General features: G+C 41.5%; 1 protein-coding gene across 1 annotated transcript in view; it reads left to right on the top strand.

Moving 5' to 3' along the window:
- LOC123316254 (cubilin) overlaps nt 1-17,007 on the top strand; it is a 66,511-nt gene that overhangs the window by 12,483 nt on the left and 37,021 nt on the right. Inside the window, exon 3 of the mRNA XM_044902226.1 lies at nt 7,818-8,038. Within this exon, the coding sequence (XP_044758161.1) occupies nt 7,818-8,038 (221 nt within the window). The remainder of the gene's footprint in view (nt 1-7,817; nt 8,039-17,007) is intronic.

The raw sequence follows: 17,007 nt of genomic DNA, 5'->3' as shown, positions 1-17,007 counted from the left end.
TAATCGCAATGAAATTTGTATTATAATCTGTTTATCTTCTTTCATTCTAATCTTCCCTCAAAAAGCCCGCAATTTTTGAGCTCGTAGATAAATCCGCGAATATACGTACTTCCATACGCCATGTCTGCGCCACAGAAAAAAAAACAGGCCCGGGGACAATCCGGAGATATTCACATGAAAGCCGCGGATGATAGATGAGCTCGACGAGGCCGGCTCATCAAGTTGGCGCTGAGGAAGCCGAGGCAGACTTGATAAATGAAGCGCTAAATCATAAAAGTCGGCATTTTTCGTTTGAAACGGGACCGACGACGTGACGTGGTCAATTCGTGCGTCGCGACGCCGACGGTCAATTTGCGGCGGTGGGTGCATATATGCGCTCCGGATTTGTTTGGCTGGCGGCGGTACGGTGGGGGAGGAGTGGTTTGAAGTGCGATCGCGAAATTTTCATCTGTCGACCTGTCCGACTGGACCTCATCCGAGGGTTTGAAATATGACGTGGAATGAGAGAGGATGATGGGGTTTCATCTGGTTTTTTTTTCAGCGTTTCCAGTGATGAATGGTGAAATTTATTGGATGGAAATTCTAACTCTGGTTTCGGGAAATGTAGAATGAATTTGACATGATTTGTAATGAATCTAGAATCTTGTCTGATTTGGGAACAAGTACAGAAATACCTCAAATTTCGATGGAAATAATCAATCAATAAGGGATACAAATTCGTCTTATGTTTGACTAATTTCATAACAAACAACGCATAGGCACCTATCCTTCTTGCTCCGTCGAATAAAAATTTCCACCCACTCCAACTTCAACTACCCCCCAATTTTTCAACCTGTCTACTCCATTAATCTTGAGCCTGCAGACCACGACAGCCTGAAGTGTGCAATATATACAGCATCCAGCTTTCCCCGAAAAGCATTTTAATATGCGCCAATAGGCGTCAGGTGGCCTTGGCGATGATATTTCCCGGCCAGATACGTTTAATAAATAATATCCTCGGGTTTTTTTAACGTGCCCAGTACGTCCCCCACGTTTGGAAAAAAAATCGCATTGCGTCCGAATTTTCCGCGGAATTAGGCGAGGAAAGTCTGATTCCAGATGCGGGCAATGGGTTTCGTAATGCGTTTTCGCCAGTTTTTAAATGGGGCGCGGGATATGAACGAGCTAGGGCTTATTATGATTGCGCATTAATTCAGGGAGTGAAAAAACGATTATAAACGTTGAATGTGGCATTTTTCGGAGGTCTCTGCAAATAAAGGACTATTGTAGATGCACCCATAAACCTTCAGATACAAATATACAATCACCAGAACGATAAAAAATCGACTTTTTTATTCAACTGTCCACAGCTTGAATTAACTACCTCGATAGAGTGTTGCTAGGGTCTTTCCAATTGATGTTCAACTCCTTGCCAACCTCAACATACCCCATTCAAATCTCCACTCTCTCGACGTCTACTCCACCTTTCAATTCGTGATTTCAAACATCTCCCTGGAGATCAATAGAGGATATTAGTTCATAATCGAACTGCTCTCATGCTTCGCATAACTTTTGTGTTTGGCCCCATCCAGCAACAAAGAAACTCCAAGGTCCTCAGTCTACCCCTCTCCATCTCTTACCCCCATAATTTATTTGAAGCTCTCCTTTGTATGGAGGAGGAATTCATAATCTTCTTTGTAGGCGGAAAAGCTACGGGCCCGAATATTATCTGAGAGTGTAATCGATGGCCTAGATGCTGGGGTTTGCCGTTTTGAACGTGTAATGTGAAAAATCGGTTGGTGGTATGAATCAGAGGTAAGAGGATAATGTTTAAGATTAGCTAGTTCAAAAACAGAGTTTCAGCTCTTAACTGGAAAAAGAGCGTAGGTATTCACACGCGTCATTCTCCTAGTCACCTAGCTCAGGTGAATACCAGGACCATTGTAGCGAATAAAATTGACAATTTAGCCTCCGTTTCGCATTTTCACCTATCGAGCATAAAATCCCATTAACTTGTCAATTTCCCGTCGAAAAGTACAACGCCGGTCCATGCCGCGAGAGAGCGTCACGTACCTCATATTTTGCGGTTATTGAATTCGACCGTTTTTAATTTACGACCGTGGGCTCGTATTTCATCCCGCGGTCGCGTCCGGACCGCCCCCTCCCGACTACGAACCCTCCCTGATCCCCTAAACGTTCGAAACAAATGAACGAAATGGATGTTCATTCGATGAACTACAATTAAAGTTTAGCCGGCAAATGAAACCGACTACCGGGTACTGTTCGGACGTAATATCCGGCAATTCTGCCTTTCTGCCAGATGACAATTGGAGATAGTTCTGTTTTGATTTTCCACAGTTCGAAATTTCATTCACGAAATGATTTCACAATCACATTTGTTTCGGAGAACGATTTTCCACCATAACTCAGAATCGGGGCAATTTTTTGCGATTTAGATCGCTTCATTTTGATCTATGCAACATCTGAGACTGTCAGTAAGTGGGTGAATATTTGAATTTGTATTCGAAGAACCACATCCTCCTAGCCGATGCGTTCCATTATTTCCACAAGAGTAGTCTGGACAAACACGACCACTTAATTATTTCACTCTAGCTGGATACACCTGGGATGGCATGTTAAAACAGCGGGGTTCAGTGCTCTTCTCATTTATTGTATCAGAACCTCATTGTTAATATCGTAGATGACAGATTTTCATTGTTTCCTTCACTAGTAGATGAATACGTTTTGCATACTGGAGTGAAACTTGAATTTCGGTTCCAGGGAACAAAATATCAGTTGACGATATGTGGCCGAACATCTCCCCCATGCTTCGCGAGCGACGACACGAAAAAAGATACCGCCAGTATTGATTCATCCAGCCAGAGACCCTAACGCAAATTCAAACGTGTCATCGTGTCAGACTTTTATGATCCACGGTCCATTTATCAAGCTGCGTATACAGTTATCCGTGCAGAACGCCCGTTCAATGGCTCGTCCATCATCGTCGTGTACGCCCGTAGACGGTTTTGCGAACCCCACAGCTGTCTGTACGTCCGTATGTACGTCCTGTCGATGTATTAGCATTTGCCGCATTTCGATCCTACAGTATTATGCCGTTGTAAATGGTTGTACGGAGTTGTTGGTGATGTATGTCGTTTCTGATTTAATGTTGCTGGTGAATTGTGGACCGGGATTGAATTGTCTGCGTTATCGGTCGGTTTGATCGCGTTTACGGGGTTTTACGAATGGTACTCGGGGTTTCAGCGGAGAAGAACGACCAATGAGTCAGCCACAAGAGTTGCAGGATACCTGAAGCAGCTAAATATGTGGCATACTGTTTATAGAACTGTTCTCTGTTAGTCCAAAGAGACATTCTCATCGAAATAGGAAGGGAAAGAAGTAGGGAACTTGGTGGATTGAATTTGTGATAAATATGAAAGAGTAGCAACTACTTTCTTAAGATGGTTCCACCTCCAAAACAAAAGGTTTCTGCTCATCTCGTCGAATTCAAGGGTGGAATTTCGTTCTTCGAATTCAGAAGCACAAGATTGTTCATATCTCACTCTGAAATCAGAACGAGAGACATTGTTCAACACTTCCCCTCGTAGCGGAAAATCAATCATCCAATACAGGATTTCCATCCGAAACAATCAATTGGCCCTCTCGTTCGATGCCGCGTCCCAATCTCCGCTTAATTTTCATAGCCCGCCACGTTTTCAATTTTCGCCAGCGCTAGATGTGAGACTCCGGAACGGAACGGGTATAAACCCCCGGAATTTGGCAGTTTAAAATTCCGGGCCGCGCGAATTCCTTTTCGGGAGATTAACCCCCAAACCGATTCGACGTTGTTTCGGCCTCACGGGTCGACAAGGTTTTTCCGACACCCCTGTCGTTTTTCTATAGAAAGATGAGAAAAAATTCATTTCGTGTCGGGCTTTGAAAGGACGAAGCGAGAAGATGCTTCACTGTTGAATTCTCATTCCTGTAATGAACACATATCATTATTTTCACCAATATCTACCTATATTTCTGCATTACTCATGCGCGAACAAATTAACGAAGCAGGAAATTAATAGTAGTTTTTCCTTCACTGATCGATTCATAATTCCAAAGCGAAATAACGATCTACGCCGGTTTACGGTACAAAAGTCCCGACCTAATTCCATTTCATCCTATATCCGTAGCGTCCAGGCCATCACAAAAACATTTATTCCCCATATTACAACCCGGAAGTCCCAGATATTCCGCCTTCGGTGACGTAAACTACAAAACATAACGTAGCGCGCGCGCAGCCCTACGCTTATTCTATTAAACTACTTGTTGTAAAATTATAAATCATAAGATAAAACGGGACCGGGATGCATTTCCTACGTGAAGACCGGATGGAATTCCCCGGAGTTTATGAGGATCGTAAGCCTCGGCTTTCGGTGCAGTTAATTTCGGATAATATCGCCGGAATTATATTAATTCCGGGCGGGGAAAAAGAGTTCGGGATTAACGTTGGGATCTATGCGCTTGAACGAATCGACCACAGCTTTTTTTGCCGGAAATCCGATTATATACGATTAATTTCTTTCCAACGAACACTGTATCTCTCTGTTCCTGAAAATATCTATTGAAATTTATACAAGCACGTAAATGATCTTGGTTCCAGGAGCTCTCCTAATTTCCACAATAGAATTATATCAGGAATTTTTCTCAGCTGTTCTTCTTTACTCTGTATCTTTTCCTCGAAGGAGGATAATTTTGTTCACGACGTTGCTTCAGCGACGCCGTCGTCTGAAATCAACCCCAACATTCCTCTTCTCCAGAGAATCGTAAAGTACTTATTTTCCACTAATAATACTCCATGCCTCCACTCCAACTCCTTTGTCCTCCCCCTTTCTCCCTGTTTGTATATTGTTCGATATACACGGCAATATCTGGCCAGGCTCACGGCAACTTTTATTAGATTTACTCCCCATTGTCTCTCGACTCCAGAATAGTGTTCTTTATCTCGACTAGCGGGGAGAGATACGCAATTTTGCAAAAGGTGAGAATGCAGCGCATGTCATCTCGTCTCGAATTGAGTTTGTCCGATTTTCAGGGAATGGAACTGGATATTTGCATATTGCGAATCTTCCTCGTCTTCTTTTCGGAATGAAACTCTGTGTAGCGTGCATACAGAGAGGTTATATGTTGAATTAGTTTCTAGAAAGGTCTCCTGCACCCTACTCGTGCATCTTTCGACACCTTGAGTCAATTTTAGTCGGATAATATCGATGTGTACTGAATTGAAGCATTTCCCCAAGAGTGCCTCATCAGAGTAATCAAACTCTAAGATTTTTTTGCTCATATTTCACACCACCAAAACTAAGAAGACCGAAATAATCTTTTTGCCGCGTCTGGAATGGCTCAATTTGATCCGTAAAACCCCGAGTGCCGCCGCCTCGTAAATAATCGAACCTCGCCATCAAATTCCTATCTCTCATTTCTGTTTTTCCCGTGCAGTAAAACTCAGACATCGAATTCATACGGCATTGTGCCCGTGCCAATTCGTTCGGAGACATAAAGTTGTAAGGGTCATATTCCGTGGATTCGTCCACTTATTCAGCTCTGTATGTAGGCCATATTAAGGTCTCGTACCAGTTCGTCGGATCGAATTTATGGTCGGAAAAAGTTGGTGAGGACTTTTCGGCAATGTATGTAGAATGCAGTCTGGCACTCGAAACGTGAAAAGTTCCCAACTTTCCAGCTTTTCACGAGCCACTTCGCCGTTTTATTAGTTTGTTGTACACGCGGTCAATATTTATTTTATACATTACCATCGACCGGAAATGGGGGATTTGTTTTCGCTTTCGATCCAGTTAATTCGGTTAAAATGACCGGAACTTTGTATGTTCCATGTAAATAAACTAAGTTATACGATATTCCCTACACGTTTTGTGAAACAACACGAATATTTCATTATAACCGTAGTATTTTTGGGTCAATAGAACGTTCTGTTTCTATTTCTGCCATTTATAGTGGACAATATTTTTTACAGATGCAATCCTCAACTTTTCAATAGTGTCCAACAAGTCCCAAATATATTTCAACATACAATCCAAGGTGTATCCAGGTGGTGTGTTATACTTAATGTTCTTTCGTCCGAGTAACTACAGCGTCAATGATATTTAATCTGTAATTTTTCATACATTGTAATGGGTTTTCTTCATCAATTTCAACTCAATCGATTGGTACCATCATTAGCTCGAAATTCGAAAATAACACAAATTTGGGCAGAATGACAAAGCTCTCGCTCCTAGGAACAAGGATATTCACCACTCACAACTGTCAATCATTAGGTGAATATGTGGAATTGTACCTAAAGAACGATATCATGCATCTAACTGACATGGTTCAACATTATCGTAAAAGCATACAAAAGAACATCCAGTATTATAACACACTACCTGGTGACACCTGGGATTGCATGTTGAAATAGACTTGGGACTAAAAAGAATATCCAGTATTATAAGACACTACCTGGTTACACCTGGGATTACATGTTGAAATAGACTTGGGACTAAAAAGAATATCCAGTATTATAACACACTACCTGGTTACACCTGGGATTGCATGTTGAAATAGACTTGGGACTAAAAAGAATATCCAGTATTATAACACACTACCTGGTTACACCTGGGATCGCATGTTGAAATAGACTTGGGACTAAAAAGAATATCCAGTATTATAACACACTACCTGGTTACACCTGGGATCGCATGTTGAAATACACTTGGGACTGCATGTTGAAGAACACTCAAATTAAATGGAAGATAGTGAATCATATCGATAAAACCACTCTTTCTCACTCGAAATATTTCATCAATGATTTACTGGAAATCGTTAGTACTTGCAAAATACGCTATATCGTATATTTCACTACTTGAACTAGTGTTAAATTTCGATAGATGGAAATTTTATTAATTCTCCCCATCTTCAATCCGTATGATCTCGTGAACAAACAATACAATTATTTTTTCGTTTTCTAACCTATGGTGTACTTGAAAAATATTATACACTCAACGTAATTTTTTCAGATTTTTCACAAATTCGGTTTAAGAATTCATCAATTTGAAAGTGTTATCATTCCTTATCCATTTACACTTTCAGAAGACTGCGTGAATTCAGTCATAATTCGTTAGACATCCGCGAAAACAATTCAAGTCCTCCCCCTCTTTCTCCGCACCCCAACCTCTCTAAAAAAATCATCTGTCACATTTCAATCTCGCAAAAAGCCACTCCAAAACTCCCCAATTAATACAATGTCTGAGGCCCCCTAAAAACTTCGGCCCTTATAACGCATTATATTTTCCCCCTCGTCGACCCTCCCTCGGGGTCGAAAATCGTCGGAGTAATAAAAACTTCCCGAATGTCTTTCTTACATTCGAGTTTCCTGTTTCCTGGATTGCTTTGAAGTCTTGTTCGGATATGTTTGCGGGAGGGACGGTGGAACTTTGTCTGCTACTCGAGAAAATGAGTTTCGCGAAATGGACGCATCTTTTCATGCACAGTTATACGGTGAGAATGTCGGCAAAATCGGGTTATGGTGGAGTTGTCTGCGGGGAAAAGATCTTAGGATGGAAACTTTCGGCTTTTCGGGGAGCAAAGAGAATGGGGAATATCATGCGGATAAGTGACTTTTCGTATACTGAGCACGTATCAGCTTTTTCGCATTTTTCCACTTCACATAGGTTTTCTGAAATTTCTCATCCTCATAACCTAATGACTTGAGAGAGTGTGCACCTGTTCTTTATATAATGCCAATATGAGTCGAAATACAAATAAGACATGTGGAATGTAATTTTTTTCAGGTGACAACAAGAAAGAGCACTGCAACAAAACGGTTGAAATATACGAGGATGTCTCGAGTCCTGAGGTGACCCCAGAGAACGTGGGCAAGCCCATGACGTGCTGGTATAGGTTCAGATCCTTCAGGGGCACCCCCAAAGACTGGATACTGAGGATAAAGTTCAACAAGTTCAAAGTTGGGAGGCTGGTGAACGCCAGTCACTGCGAAGGAGGATATATGCAGGTGAGGAAATTGAATTATGTCAGGATAACTACGTGGAAAACATGAGATGCGCCTCGGGAATTAGACGTTGGGGCTTTCACGGAATGCCGAATAGCGTGAGACGCTGTATCGCACACCTGTTAAAAAGTTTCGAAAACTTCGCGCCATACGACACTGTAATTTCTATTTTGATATTCAGTGAGAAATGGCACGTTGAATTTCAAACCTTCGCATACCGATTGGCCAGAACAAACCGAGAAAAAATATATTTATTAAGGCCAAACACCAATCGTAACTGTTAAAACTGGCTCCAATCCTACGATACCTCAATCTTTCGTTTTACGAGATCAATTAAAAAAAGTTTCGCTCGTCAATTACCATACGACACGGAAAAACTAATAAAAGGCTCTCCCTCCCATCAATCTGCCATGTCACGCGCTAAAAAGTCGAAGCTATCTCCTATCGCGCTCCTCTCTTTCGTCCTTGGAAAGGCTGCGGATCCTTTTTCCTGTTACTCCGAGCGTCGAACGTCCAAAGAACAGGAGTTGGGAGCGTTTTTTATCGGTTTTCTTTCGATCCAGCGCCGCCAGACAATTTGCATTCTTGCGTCGCTACAGATTGAAAACTAATTCTGAAGATGTGGGTGGGAGAGAGGTTTATTGTTGCGAGAAATTCGAATCGAGGGGTGAGTTTTTAGAATTTTCGTTCGGGAAGGAATTTTGAATTGAGTGGGAAGGATAGTAATTCTTTAGAATCCGTTTCGTCGAACGTAGGATGTTATGTTTGCCCGGTTGATTCATTGAGTTAAGAAAGAGCTGCCTACTCCGCATTACCAATGCAATTTAATCGAACTAAAATAACGGTTGTGAAGTACTCATTTTGCGGCTGTCTGGAAAGTAGGTGGGGGATATTTAAGGACCCAAACCATTTGTTGAAACTTATTATATCCATTTCCAATCCCTTTTTTCCTGCCACCCATGCCGAGAAACTTTATTCGATCCAAAACCACGCAGATCCCATCCTCCGTCACATCAATTCACGTGTAAACTGCGGTCCGAAATTTATACATCCCGTTTTCCTCTCACCATTCCTACAAATTCGCCGAACGCACAAAGGGCGCCGAAGGGTATTGAAAACGGGCGAAGGCGCGGGCTATAAACCATCGTCGGCAATTCAATTTTTGGTCCTGATCGATGGCGACGTCGAGATAGGCGTTTTCGCGACACATTTACCGCCCAGTATGAATTTTCCACGCTGTAAATTTCCCGGTAACGACGTTCGCGTGTGATCATGCATGCCGGGGTGGAGAGACAGTTCCTTTTCTTGCAGGATGACGTGACTGACGGTGGTCTTGGAGGAGGAGGGGAGAGAGTTCAAGGTTTAACGGTCGGTTTGATGGATTTCTGTGTCCGATTCGATTGCCAGATTAATTTTCTGTGGTTTCTTCGCGTGCACAACAATAGGTTAGAAAAATCTGGAAGATGAGCTGAAAGAAGAATATCAAGTATAACACACTACCTGGTTACACCTGAGATTGTATGTTGAAATAGACTTGGGACTAAAAAGAATATCCAGTCTTATAACACACCACCTGGTTACACCTGGGAATGCATGTTTAAATAGACTTGGGACTAAAAAGAATATCCAGTATTATAACACACTACCTGGTTACACCTGGGATTGCATGTTGAAATAGACTTGGGACTAAAAAGAATATCCAATATTATAACACACTACCTGGTTACACCTGGGATTGTATGTTGAAATAGACTTGGGACTAAAAAGAATATCCAGTCTTATAACACACCACCTGGTTACACCTGGGAATGCATGTTTAAATAGACTTGGGACTAAAAGAATATCCAGTATTATAACACACTACCTGGTTACACCTGGGATTGCATGTTGAAATAGACTTGGGACTAAAGAGAATATCCAGTATTATAACACACTACCTGGTTACACCTGGGATTGCATGTTGAAATAGACTTGGGACTAAAAAGAATATCCAGTATTATAACACACTACCTGGTTACACCTGGGATTGCATGTTGAAATAGACTTGGGACTAAAGAGAACAACCAGTATTATAACACACTACCTGGTTACACCTGGGATTGCATGTTGAAATAGACTTGGGACTAAAAAGAATATCCAGTATTATAACACACTACCTGGTTACACCTATGATTGCATGTTGAAATAGACTTGGGACTAAAAAGAATATCCAGTATTATAACACACTACCTGGTTACACCTATGATTGCATGTTGAAATAGACTTGGGACTAAAAAGAATATCCAGTATTATGACACACTATGTGGTTACACCTGGGATTGCATGTTGAAATACACTTGGGAAGATGGTGAATCATATCTGCAAGAACACTCTTTCTCACTCGGAATATTTTATCAATGATTTACTGGAAATCGTTAGTACTTGCAAAATACGCTATATCGGAAATTTCACTACTTGAACTAGTGTTAAATTTCGATCGATGGAAATTTTACTAATTCTCCTCATAAGTTCAATCTGTATGACCTAACAATACAATTATTTTTTTTTTATTTTTCATTTTCCTATGAATAGGAATATGAATATGAATAGGTGTAATACTTATGAAGTGAATCATATGGAAAAGGAGGCGATCAATAAACCCAGAATTATTTATTGTTGGTACTTAAGGACAACGTGAAACGTATCATTCCACATGATTAAATGGTATTTGGAGTTTTTTCGCGCAATAATCAACAGGATACCTTGAAAAACCAGCGAATGAAGGGCATAATCCAGGGTCGTGGACATGGGCTCCGGTTGATGTCAAATATCGTCGCCCTTCTCGCCTCATCATCATGTTTAATCCGGAATGATTGACCTGTTCAACATCCTGTAATCTCAACTATTAATGCCATTTTGATTAGTCGCAAAGCCCAATGAAATTGAGGGGGATTTACATTGGCCATCCGTTGTCTCTGCGACAAATCATGCGAGGAATATGACGTAATATCTGATTTGAATAATGCCCCCCCATTTACGTCCTCCAACTCGTCTCTACTCGCCCTATTTCGTGTTGAAATATGGTGGTTGTTTGATAGCGGCCACTGAAATCGAACCGTAATTCATCATCAAGAGAAACGCTAGAAATTCGATATTTCTGATATCTTCGAACAAATTTCAGGATACATTAGACCTGAGACTACTCGTAATTGCCGGAAAATATTATCCATTGACCATCCTTCCCCCTGTTGCCATTTCCGCCACAATCGATCCTGTCTCCTCGCATTCTGACGTCGAATATTGTCTGTCAGATGCTATTCCAGAAACAGTTTTTCTCAACCGGGAAAACCTGGAGATCTATCAGTCCCCTTAGGTTTTTTCTGCGGAGACTAGCGTGCATGTGACAGGCCACCTTGGCAGATGAAGCGCGATGGTCCCGAGAACGAACGGAAAAATGGAAAAACATCGGAAATGCAGACATGTCAAGTTGGCTTACGCGTAGGACGTTTATGTAGGCAGACAGTTTAGAATTGTCGAATTATTGATGCGTGTACGTCGGGGCCCTGGGGCCTCTGACAAAACGGGGAACTGTGACAGCTCGGGAGGGTGGAGAGTGTCTGAAATGATTTCGGGAAAGCTCCTGAATCATAGAGGAGCACATAGGTTCCATATTTTGCGTTGGTAATATAAATTACCAACAAATTACATTAAATTCTACTCTCATTCAGAAGGATAGGAAATAGGAAAATATTAAACTAATTGTTTACAGAGGAAAATATCTTAGGCATGAATAAAAAGCATGCGTATGCACAAAATATTCAGTACAGACAACGCTAACGATAAAGTGCCAAAATAATCTTGCGATTCCGGAAAAATCCTTACAGTATATCGAAACATGTAGGTAACTGTAGTGGAGTATTCTGTTCGAAACCCAAACTCTACATTTCTACATTCTTGTTAGCCTGAGCCCGAACAAGCTCGTTATAATAGCTTAGTTCTTCATGCTCAGTTGACTGGGGTACAATGGGTAATTATCCTGTTCAACAAGAGTCTGCAGTTTGGTAAGGAGATTTGTTTCCCCGCGGATGAAAATTAGGGAATATAAATACCTGAAAGCCGCTGTTCTAGAATGCTAACGTCGAAATGTTTCGTTGTAAAAACTCGATTACTTGACGAGTTGGCGAAAGCGGAGTCAGCATTCTTTGCTCTTGACGTAACGCATCTGCTGCAGAGCGCTTAATCGTAGGATGAATTCAGGAAGTTGTGAAATGGAGTATTAGAAGTATGCTTCCAGAGAACTAGATTTTTGTAAAGATAAAGACTCAACCTGCATATGGATCATTATTAGAGGTTGAAATCCTGACAAGCTTAGAAAAAGTCCAGGTTTCAAAGTCGGATCTCGTCTCCATCCATACTACGCCCTCTATCAGAAAACTTCACGGAACACACAAAGAGTCATGTATAGTAGGCCACCTCTCCAATTCTTGGCAGAATGGCTGTTTTTCCACCATCGCCATCGGATGTTTTATCGCAGACTCGGGTCGTAGATATCCATCCGAAAAACAACGTCCTATTCCAGCTATTACAACAGGACTAGACAGCAGGAATAACATAAATAACACACATCCCCCAATTTAGCAATTATCTCCGACTGCCCCCACCCTTGGGGCGAGGCAAGACGGGAGCTAAATGGAACACATAAATTGATACGAAATATGGCGTGTACGGGACACACTTTAAATCTCTCCGACTGGTTAATTGCGCCAGTGATTATGGCCATTTAAAACGGACGCGATTGTCCGACACTCAGTAATTTTTGCACTCAACGTCACTTATATCAATCCTCAACTAGTGGAGGGGATTCCCTAGTCTGAAAACTCGAGAACAGCTTTTCAGATTCTCCCAAATTCCGTCAGACACACGGATATTATTGATTCTCTAATTTTACCCAATTCAAGTTCGGAATATTGAAATTTGAAACCTGTAAAGTGCTCGGCAAAAGCGTTACCTAGGGACAAAGATGTGACCTATGCTCTGTCATGTTCAAATCGTGCCGAAAGAAATTGGTTACCATCAATCTGGATCACTAGTAACATTATTTCCTTATTGAAAACATTTCACATAATGAACAATAAATACAACGCATTACCAATCTTTATGTTAGCGAGTAATTGAAAACATAAACAGATATGTGCAATGTGTTATGGCCATCTGCCAAAAATCACCATCCAACCCTATAGAAAGTCATAATATACCGCATAGAAGCGAGCAATGGCTTTGCAACCTCTCCATGCGGCTATACCCTAGCTATAATTAGGGATAATTAATTTGTTGATTGTGATAAATCACCGTAGTTATTCCGAGGCAAACTGGTCATTAATATACTCGTTAAAATCTCATGTATCTTGCTGTTAATTCAATTAATATTGCCGGCTTCCTAGGATGAAAGATGAGCGGCTCCTGGCTTGTCGCGTTCGCGCTTTAAAGAGTGCACAATAGGGAGCTAAATGTGGAACAAAGTCGTTAGGAACCTATTTAGAAGGATGTAGGCGATTATCCCAACTTTGAGATAGATTTCCCGCATCAGGACGGTACAGAGATATCATTTTTATCAGCGCCACCTATCTGCCCACACAGAAATTATACCCCACTATTCAGTGGGGGCAACAACTTGTTATGAACAACGGGGAAACTAAGTTCTTGAAGAGTCTGTTGCTATTTTCTGATCGGATTTTCCCTCTAAATATAAAAATATTGGAAACCCCCTCCTCTCTCTCCATAAACAACCCTTTCCCTCAGAAACGTCACGATCCAGAACAATTTTCGAAGCGTCAATCCCTTGTCGCGCGGCTTCACGACAGAAATCTCTCATCTTTCTCCCCTTTCCCCCCTCGTAATCCATGGGATAGAAACGTTAACACAGTGTTTCATCCGAAATTCATTATCTATGCATTATCTCCCGCCTCTACTCCCTTCTTTCCCCCATCTCCCAGTCGATAACGAAACGTAGGTACTATATTTCAGACGCTAGAGTTACGCGACTTTGGGAGCGAACGTGGCGCCCCCTAGACCGTTCTTAATCGTCTCAGGTCTGAATTAATCGTCCTTCCTCCTCCTAATGGAATGCGATCTGGTAAATGCGAAAGCAATTGGAAAAATTCGGCGTTGAAGTATGCCCCGACGTTTGTGGAATTATCTGCCATACTTTTCGGTTTGTTTTTCTCTTTTAGGAGGTTAGGGTAACGAGATTTGGAGACGATGGGTGCTCACTGGCAATAGTTCATCAATATCTTCATGAGTCTGATGTTTTTCAGGAACTTAGATGCCCTCAAGAGTATTTATTTACTTGGTGTGGTTTCATAACCGGATGGTGAAGAATTTTGCTCTTAGATGCTCACAAGTTTATCTGCTGAAAATACAACAACAAAAAAACAACTTCTTTCCGTCAATACCTGCGCTAGGTTCGGAATAATGTTTTCCAGCAAAATTCCAATTCCAAAATCCTCACTTGGAGCTCATCAATCTGCGCAATCTGCAATCATCACAGCTCTTTCCTTGCGAAGCACGAATCCGAATCTAAAGTTTTCCGATAACTCATTCTTCCTCCTCATTCTAATTTCCCGGACGCAAATTGAACAAAAGACGTTAAAAAGTGCCGCGGCTCCAAGACGATAAAATTGATCCAATTTCTGACGTAGCTAGAGTGCCGGACCCTCGAGCTGCGGGGGTTGGTGGAAAGTCTGAGAATTTCGATGCAAATCGGTGCAGTTGTAAAGAAAACAATTTTAACGCTCTTATTCGATTTGTCGGAACGGGAAAAATTGCCGGGAAAGTTTTGCGTAGATAAGGAGGAATTATGGAGTTTCTTTGCCTCGTTCATCGGAGCATTCGGAATATCTCCGAGCAATCCAGGATAGATTGTCGACAGATACGAACTTGGTTTCATTTTGGGGAAAAAAATTGTGGGACGTTCACTAGATCTTTCGTTAGTTACTTGATTCCAAATGACTACAATATGACACTATGAATTTTAAAGTCCTGGCACGTTGAGATATATATAGCTTCACCTATTGCCTGGTCGTCTGATTTGTTACCTAGATAGCACGAGGCTTCTGCAAATGGCTATTAGCACATCGATGGAAAGGACCTATCCGATGTACTTACCTAACTTATCCTACAGCTCAAACTGTCTTGTCATAATCGAATATTCTATCTATGAATTATTCATAAAACGATGAAGAAAACAATTTTTATTTTCAATTCCCTGGAAACACCTAATCGAATTGCTAAACGTCCCTTCTGCCAGATCCAACGTCTCAGGTCGAATATTCACCCGTCGTATTTCCCTAGGCATCGATGATTCTACGAAAATAAAAACGGGATTGAATCCAAATATGAACCTGTGCGAAATGATAATCCCCCGGCTTCTCATTCCCATCACGATATGGCCTCCGGAACAGCCCACTGTCTATGCGAAAAGACCCCGTCGAATCTGTTGGATCTGAATGGCAAATTACGCGTTTCCGAGATATAAACTCCGTTTTTACTCCTGCCTTTTTACTGCCACATACGAGCACCGAGGGTGCCTTCCTCGCGCATAGAGCGCATAACGTTCGCTTCATATACCTAAAGTCCAATAAGGGGCTTCCGAAAAACTGCTGTAAAATGGACTAAGTTTGTCGGTCTGGCGGTCGACCCAGTTCTCGGTCTGTCCCCATTGTTCGTTGGGCTACTCAGTTTCGATGGAGATCGTTGAATTCGGATCGTTTCAGATACTTTGTATGTTACATTGATGGTCGTTTCGTGAATACGTAAGAAAATCGATATATGGATGCTGTATGATCTTTGGTGGACATTTTTGGGGTTATTTCCGAGTATATGAGGCAATTTTAGATTGAAAGTTTGTCAGGAGTGAGGGAAACCGTTTTGTAAGTCGTCACAAATTCCTGTAGGTCAGGAAAAAAAAGTTAACCAAAATATTTCTGGAGGTTCAAGAATGGAGATATGGAGAAATGATAGATTTTGATGAGTTATACCAACTGTTAAAAAAACAGACCACTTATCCTTCCATCTCAAGTTCAATTTTTCTCACGGAGGAGGGGGATGTAACGATGCTTAATTTCTGTTGTCGTTATTTTTTCGAACCTGATGGAAGTTTCAGGTTTTAATTTGGATATTCCGTAGAATGAAAGTATCTTTCTGCATATGGTGCTTTTTTGTGGTCCACAAATACAAAAAAATACTCTGGTTTGAAAACAGCCCGTATTCAGAATGAAATATTCGGTGTGTTTTGTAAAGTTTCCGAATCCGAAGTTCCATTATTCGAAATAATGAACCGTCCATACTCTCCGGAAGAGTCTAAATTGAACTCCTGCTTATTCATGTTGCCGGATTCCGAAAGTTCATTCGTAGAATAGAAGGAGATAAGCCGGGGACAGAAATTCAAATGCTAACAAGTCCTGCCTAACGTCCTCGTCGAAAACTGATAAAATCCCACCTCCACGGTCCGTCCCTACAACCTTTCCTCTCCAGATACTCGAATTAAAACTCCTTCGAATTCAGCGTCATAAACGGTTCCTGAATAATTCAGAACGTTCAACATTCGTTAGGACCTTTTATACATCCCTCGATGGAGTGACACGAATGTGGTTGGCTCGGGATGATGAATATCCGTACCCTTTGTGAGGAGGGAAAACCCTTGCACTATGCGCCCTTTCAATACGTGAGTATTCCTATAGAAAGCCACGTCTGATGTAGTTTTAATTTGAGTGGTTCGGCGTCAAATATTCTGCTAGTCGGGGTTGGTTCAATTTGGGAGTTAAATTTTGAAAACGTTTTTGTAATCTTTATGGAACCGGCGATATGATTTCGTCGGTTTTAATTCCAGAGTGAATCGAAAAACGATTTGTAATCGCTGCAACCACTCTCTGAAAAAAACCGATGATTCAAAATAGCCTGACGGAACGACGGTATCCACTCTCAACTGTGAATCG

Source organism: Coccinella septempunctata, chromosome 7, assembly GCF_907165205.1.
Source record: "Coccinella septempunctata chromosome 7, icCocSept1.1, whole genome shotgun sequence".
Taxonomy (NCBI): Eukaryota; Metazoa; Arthropoda; class Insecta; order Coleoptera; family Coccinellidae; genus Coccinella; species Coccinella septempunctata.
Note: the sequence above shows the minus strand (reverse complement) of the source record. Positions and strands in the feature narration are given on the sequence as shown.